We start from the raw sequence: 7638 nt of genomic DNA on the forward strand, positions 1-7638 counted from the left end.
GAGGGCCAGGAGGTCTCCCCTCAGCCTCCTCTTCTCTAGACTAAACCCCCAGTTCCCTCAGCCACCCCTTCCCTGCAATGCCTGGCCTGGAAATGACCATTTCTGTCCCCTAGACTCCCCTGGCTGTCAGTGCAGAGAGCTGAGTGGGGAGGAGCTCTCTGTGTTTCACCCTCTCCTCCTCTTACCTGTGTGGATTCGCATGTGGTTCTTGTAATTAGTGGCACTGGTGAAGCCCCTCCCGCAGTTGGGCTCCGGGCACATGTAGGGCCGCTCGCCCGTGTGCGTTCGGACGTGAACTTTGCGGATGTTGGATGTGGTGAAAGAGCGGCCACAGCCCACAAAGGGGCACTTGAAGGGACGCTCACCTGCATCGACAGAGTAACGTGGATGAGAGTCCTGCTACAACGCAGCGACCTGGAATGCCCTGGACACCCAGATCCCTTCGCTCCTGCAGAGTATTACCACAATGAGACCTCAGATCAGACCCAACTGCTGGCACATCTCCTCTAGCAGCACTGCCATCGCTTCCCCTTTTGCTCTGCAGTTCATAACTGAGTTGAAAATCCCTAGGACTACTACTACCCATTTACTTCTGTCTGAAATAACTTAGTTCTGCCTTGCTTCAACCAAGATACAAAAAGGCAAGTCCTGGGAAAAGGCTGAAGCAGTACTTTATCCTGGAGACCCTTTCAAGGGGAAGCTCAGTTCTCCTCCTGTACTGCTCACCCGTGTGTGTCCGGATGTGTTTCTGTAGATCCCCCGAGGTTTTGAAGGCTTTACTACACATGTCTTCTGGACACTTGTATGATTTCTCACCAGTATGTGTTCTCATGTGGCTCTTCAGCCCATACCCTGTCCAGGAAAGAAACCGCAATTAATTTTATAATGAGAAGGAAATAGTATGGCAAGTGTGTTATCACTTCTCAGCTCATGCATTTTCAAACATCTGCCCTGTGTCTGCAGAGCTGAAGAGGAAGAAGTATCTGAGCAGCCCCACACCACCACTGTCAACTCAGCTTCTTCCTGTAACTCCTTTAATCTGTCCATAATCAGTGAAGTCCTGGGCAGCCTCCCTCCTTCTCAGAAGGTTTTAAAAGCTATGCAACTTGTTCTCTGCTGGAAAAAAGCCAGGGCTGATACTCAAGGGTGGTTTAGACTGAACAGAAAACAAAATTTCCTCAAAAGAGAAATCATTACCTGTAGCAAATGCTTTCCCACAGCTTGGGAAGTCACACGTATATGGCCGGTCACCTGTGTGAGCACGTTCATGGACCTGGAAGAGAATGAACAGGTCCCTAAAATGAGGTTCAAGACAAGGAGGAAGGCAAACAGTGTGGAGAAATCTAGCTGGTGGGGAAAATCTGAAGTTCTCTTGGATTTCACTTTGGCCAGTTAACACATCTGGATCTCTTGGGGAGCGAAGCACACAACAGCCTTTTGCATAGCAGCACCTGGCTGTTCTGATCTGGTGCTGTAACACGGGGACACGTCTGGTCTGCTCACTGTGTGACTGCACGTTACCAGCTTTACCTTTAGATGGTGGGCAGTGGTATAGAGGCGGCCACAGCCTTTGTACCCACAACGGAAAGCTCTGCTGCCGACCTGCTGCCCCTTCTCATTGCTGGACACTTCCTCCTCCTGCAGATCCTGCACCAGAGACATATGGAAATTAATTCAGTGAGTCACTACACCAGGCTTCATAAAGCCCACACAAGTCATTTCCCTCCTTGCTATATGTATGCACTCCTTCAGTTATTCACCCCAAAACACATTCCTACAAACACAGCTCGTACCCATGTGGTGCAGCCCAGGAGACGGGACTGGGGTCTGGGTAGCAGCATTTCCCATTCCCAGCTCACTGGGTGTTCTCAGACACGTAACTCACCTCTCTGTGCTTCACTAAGCTCATTTGTAAAACTTGTAGCTAATGTATTTACTAACTTTGCAGAGAAGCCACAACACTTTTTTAATTACTAGCTGGCAAAGTGCTCTGCATCAAGAGGAGTTTGGCCTAGTTTTAGAAATGCATCACTGAAAAACTCAGACCTGGGAAGGGATGTCACTGGAGTCATCGCTCTTCGTATGGCAGGTGTCTGTCACTCCCTCCTCTTCCTCATCAGACCCCTGCAAGAAAAAAGCACAGGCACTGTTTGTGCCTCCCTGTACAGTATGGAACAGTTGAGCAACCCAAGCAGGGGGGCATTCACATCTACAGTGCCACCCTGCTCTTCTCCAGAGCACTAGGCGAGCCTGGTCCTACCACAGCACAAAGGTCTCCACCAGCAAATCAACGCTGCCCAGCTGAGCACCGTGTCAGCACCCTCCTGGCAGACCCTTCTCACACAGCACCGTGAAGATGGGGGAAAACAGCAGCACCCGAGACATTCAGATGAGCACTGCAGTAATAACATGTTAGGATATGAAGCTATTTTGGGTTTTGAGGTCTTTGTCAACATGAGGAATAGCAGCCATAATTTAGTCACTCTTGAGGAGCTGAGTAGCCTCGACACTCCTAAGTTGAGGCTAATCTCAATTGGCTGCATGAATCATCTGGGGAAGAGAATAATACCCAGGTGCCATCATGAGAAACCCAGGCAAACAGAAAGAAAACACATGCAAGGGACATTTCACAGAATCAGAATCTCGGTTGGAAAAGCCCTTGAAGCTCCTCCAGCCCAACCCTGAACCTCCCCCCGACCGTTCCCAACTCCCCCAGATCCCTCAGCGCTGGCTCAGCCCGACTCTCCAACCCCTCCAGGGATGGGGACTCCCCCCTGCCCTGGGCAGCCCATTCCAACGCCCAACAGCCCCTTCTGCACAGAAATCCTTCCTCAGAGCCAGCCTGACCCTGCCCTGGGCAGCTTGAAGCCATTCCCTCTTGTCCTGGTGCTTGTTACTTTGTTAAAGAGACTCATTCCCAGCTCCCTGCAGCTTCCTTTCAGGTAAAAAGAAAAGCCAAGCTGTATCACAGCAGCTCTCTGCTGTTCCCAAATCTGTGCCTGCGGCAGGCTAAGGGTGGCAGGCCCAGCACTCTGTAGGAACTAGCTAGAGGGTCTGGCAGGAAACTGCCCTGTTCTAGGTCCTTAACTGTCAGCCACCTCTCAGTAGTGGTACTCGCCCTAGAGCCCTGTCCAGTCGCTCTTCTCGAAGCTGGCACTGCTGAAAAACAAATATACAGAAGGACTAATGAAGGGAGGACACTTAAACCTCAGGCCAAACGTGGACTACTACACCAGCCCCTCAGCGCCGCTGGCAGACCATGGAAGAGGCGCTGCGTCCTCACCTTACTGGCGTACTGCTTTAATGCATTAATGGTCTCAACATCAAAGGCATCATCTTCCTCCTCTCCAGCCAACTCCTCTAGCCCACTTTCTGCCTGCACTTCCAGGATGGTGCTGCCAGGTGGCACGATGACAGGACGATGGATGTAGGCGGTGGAGCCATCCTCCAGCTGGACAGCCTCAAAGGTGTTGGGGTCATAACTTTCTGCAAGAGGAAACCAATAAAATCAAATGTAAAAGAGCTGCTGAGTGTGGGGCACTCTCTCTGGGCTACTCGCAGCCTTGGAAATCTGTGATGTTTTAGCAACTTCTGCTCCAGCTGCCAAGGGAAGAACAGGGAATACTCTTTACCTTTAGCTGCGTTGTGTATGTAGGCCATACTGCCATCTTCCAACATCACTGGCTGACCATCTTCAAAAGCCACAGACTCTAAAAGAAAAAAAAATCCACACACTTTACTGGGAGACTTAGATGGGATGGAGGGGATCCTGCGTCAGTTCCTGAACCCTACAGAGCTCACGCCCACAGAAGAGGACACAGCAGGGCTTGCACTGAGAGTCAACCACAACTGTAGGTTTTAAGACACCATCTGAGCCCTTCTGACATGAATTATGAGGTTTTTAAGGCTTCATGCACAACTTCATCACACCTCTTTAGCTCACTGGGGTAATGCACTATCTCATCAATTCCAAAATGCCAGACAAGAAGGATGGGTCTGGCACAGGGCTGGGTGAAGTAGAACATAAATGTACCACAGCAGGGGAGAGAAGGAAAACCCTTCACACGCTGTGTGTGCATTTGGAGGCAGGGAAGATGATGAAGGGAGGAAAGGGGCACAGCCAGGTGTACAAACTGGGTTTTAAGCAACCTGTTAAGAACAGAAAAGGGAGATGGCATACTAGGAGCTTGGGAAGGTGAAGGAAGGACTGCCCAAAGCACCAGAGCAATTTCTACCTCCCCTTTTACATCTTATCGTGGTCAGGGAGGATGCCTCTGTGCCACTCCGGTCCCTGCCTCATGAAATTAATTCCCACTTCCTCTCATATTAACTAATGTCACCTCATACTGGAGGTGACATTGGCTGATGGGTCAATGACCATGCTTCCAACAATCCCCACCCTCTCCCTGCAAACGCCTATTCCAGAAGCAATACATTATCTCACATTTCAGAGGAAATTCCTGTCCAACTGCTCCCACATGAAACAAACTTTGGGCTCTGTGGTTGGCACACACAGCACACAGCTTACGGCCTTGTTTGTGATCTGTCAGACTGACAACAGTGAGAGAGCCCACATGTGAAACAACACTAAAACATTTGCTTACACCACCAGCAAATTCACCTTCTTGTCAGATTGCTAAAAACTGCAGGAAATCACATGTTCTACGTCCTTGCTCATGCTCAAAACCATGGGCCAGAAAAAAAGAAACCTACACCTATATGGACTTCTTAAAGTTAGAGCTAACAGAGGAGCCCGACTGTTGGAACACAGCTGCAGTTACATCTACAACATCCTTCTAAAAAGAAAGAGTCCTCACCTTTCTGAACTGTCACCTGATGGATATAAGCTGTGGTCCCATCTTCAAGTTCAATGACTTGCCCTTCAATCAGCTTTTCACCTGAAACAGTTATAAAAATGCCATCAGCACCGTCAGCAGAGGCTAGTCTTTCTGGTCCCATGAGCTGCTCCCTTTGCTGTGTCTTCTCAAGGAAACCAGTCTCACAGAAGACAGCAAAACTGTTGCTTATAAGCTGTTATTTATCAAGCTTTCCCCTGAATAGCCATAGAGGCACTTAACTTCCCAGAAATGCTGGAGCCTCCCTTTCCTAGACAGGAGGATACAAGACAAAGAACCTCAGTCATTGCTTGTTTACAAGCTGCACTTCACAGCTCTGTAAGCCAAGAAGCAGAAAGAATGATGTGTGCTAAGCATTTTGGATCTGAAGGAGAAAGCAGTTGCACTTGTGCTGGAGAAAAATTCAACTGGGAGATTTTAACAGCATCAGCAGGGGCCTGAAGATTTATTTTCTTCTACTTTGGTGGAGGATCAACTCTTGGAAAAAAAATTACAGGACCTAAAGGGACGTAAAATGTTGCCACCCTTGGTGGTCGTGAAGACTGGACTCTTAAAATAACATAAATCTGAGTAACCCTGTAATAATACTAGTTACCAAATTATTTTGATGCAGAGAGGATATTTCTCTATTCCACTTGAACATGAGGAATCCAGGTTGCTTTCAGCTGGTGCATAATGTTTGGGGGGTGTGTGTGTGTGTGTGTGTGTGTCACAAAACCCAGCGGTTTTCAAGATAGTCTGACTCCACACACGGAATAAACTCGCAGTGAGTTTTCCCAGAAAAGGAACCAAGAGAGCAATCCCCAGGACATGAAGACTTGCAACTCAACCGTCCTGTTCCGCAGGCTGGGAAACAGAGTGTTGCTTTTCTCAGGAACAGTGGGGTGGTGAAGGAAGGAGCACCTCACAAACACCAAAATAAAGGGGTACCAGGTTTGTGTGGCGGGGTCTTTGGTAGCAGGGGAAGTGGTTGCAGCGGTGACCCCCTGGGCTTAAACCACAACATAAGGGCATATGTGGAATTTGATATCACTTCAGTTAACCAACGCCAAGGTCAGCACCCCTCTAAGAGAGAAAAGCACTACTGTGAACCAAATACTATGCATCTCAGTGAAATAAAACATCCTCCTTCGCTTCAGGGGAAGTTTTGGTTGAATAGTCCTGCAGGCCATGGGGTGGACTCCATTTCCCCAGACACTCTGAAGAGAAGAGGGCTCACTCTAGTCTGAACAGAACCTTCATTTTCTACAGCAACAGCTCTCTCTCCTCCAAAGCTTTATTTCCAAATCAGAGGCATGTTTTATTTCTGTTGTGTCACTCTTCTGTGCAAATCTAACCAATAGCTGCTAGCTGCCCGTGCCAAGCAACCAAATGGGATGTATGATATTTTGTGTGCTGTGAGGGCACTTTGGCTAAGTCTGCTTTAATTGCACAGAGTCATTCAAGAAGCTTTTAGACTTTGCAGCCCAAAGGAACCGTTACCTTTGACAGCCTGCTGAATGTAGGCTGTCGTCCCGTCACTAAGGGTCACTGCTTGCAAGCCCAAGCTCTCCATCCTGCCCTGATGACTGGTCCTCAGACATGAATTTCACTTTACTCAGAGTGCTCGCAGAGAGCACCGGCACCCAGAGCAAGAGCTTTGTGGAACAGAGAGTTGTCTTCTTTGTTGCAAGCCTTAAATAAAAAGAACAATTCAAATTTTGTTTCCTCCCAACATATGTATACTCACTTTTGTACATTAAGAAAGGCTTGGATGGCAAACTGGTTTGGAGATTATAAAGGATGAAACTGAACAAAAGACACATCCCTTCCCACAGCAATGTCAGGCAAGGCTAACAATCTGTTCCACAGACAAACATAAAATAAAGCTTATCAAGCCAGTGAACTGATAGACTCTGTCTAGATATAGTGTAAATGCCACATTGAAGCTCTCCCCATCCTCCTAATGAACTGCGGGAAAGTCTTCTGAGTATTTTAAAGTCTGAACCTGCAGGCTGAGGGTGTCCTGGACTGCAAGAGACAGGGGCAGGATGATGAGCTTTGTCCCTGGAAGCCCTCCTCCCTTTCCTGTCTAATTCCTGGCCTTCTGAGGAACAGAATTTCAGGCTATAAGCAGATGAGATTAAAACATCCACACCCCCACAAGAACATTTTGCTAAAGAGTCACTCTGCTGACAGATTATCTTTAAAAGCAGCTGCAGTGGATTCTTCATGAGTAATCTTTGAGATAGCCTAATATTTTATCATTTTGATTTCCAGGAACAAGTCTGACTGCTCTGTCACTGCAGCACCCAGGCGTGCAGCGAGGCTTTATGCCACACTTACTGCTCTCTAACCCCAGTGCCCCAGTGCTCCTCTCCAGGGGCAGCACTCTCTGCCTGACTCCTCAGAGGCACTGCAGCTCGTTTCTCAGCAAACCTCCGTCCCAGCAGGGTCGTTGGGGTACCGCTGGGGCACAGTCCCCTTTGAGCCGCTATGGCTGCCACGCAAACCGCTGTCAGCGCTGCTGGAGGGGCCGCGGCTCCCTGGAAGGGATGGGGTAGGCGCTACCCGAGGAAAGCCAGGTGTAGGCTGCGGTGCGAAGCCACCCAGGGGATGACAGGGGACGTGCCTCCCGCGTCAGGGCGGGCTGCGGACAGGGCAGGGCCTGACGCCCTGAGGGGCAGGACGGGGCCCGGCGCCATGGCGAGCCCTGAGGGGAGCGGCAGGGCGGGGCAGGCCCAGGTGCCCTGGGGGTAGTGGGGAGACATGGCGGGTCCCCCGCACCCCTCCGTATTGTTGA

The 7638-nt window shown here is 49.5% G+C and overlaps 1 protein-coding gene across 1 annotated transcript in view; it reads right to left on the reverse strand.

Moving 5' to 3' along the window:
• Window positions 1-6411, reverse strand: part of DEF6 (DEF6, guanine nucleotide exchange factor) — a 24033-nt gene extending 17622 nt beyond the window's left edge. Inside the window, 9 exon segments of the mRNA XM_026864377.1 lie at window positions 186-365; window positions 727-852; window positions 1198-1273; window positions 1531-1647; window positions 2047-2124; window positions 3284-3486; window positions 3633-3710; window positions 4818-4898; window positions 6339-6411. Of these exon segments, the coding sequence (XP_026720178.1) occupies window positions 186-365; window positions 727-852; window positions 1198-1273; window positions 1531-1647; window positions 2047-2124; window positions 3284-3486; window positions 3633-3710; window positions 4818-4898; window positions 6339-6411 (1012 nt within the window).
• Window positions 6412-7638: the final 1227 nt, after the last annotated feature.

This window comes from Athene cunicularia (assembly GCF_003259725.1).
Source record: "Athene cunicularia isolate RWA chromosome 26 unlocalized genomic scaffold, athCun1 chr26_part2, whole genome shotgun sequence".
Taxonomy (NCBI): Eukaryota; Metazoa; Chordata; class Aves; order Strigiformes; family Strigidae; genus Athene; species Athene cunicularia.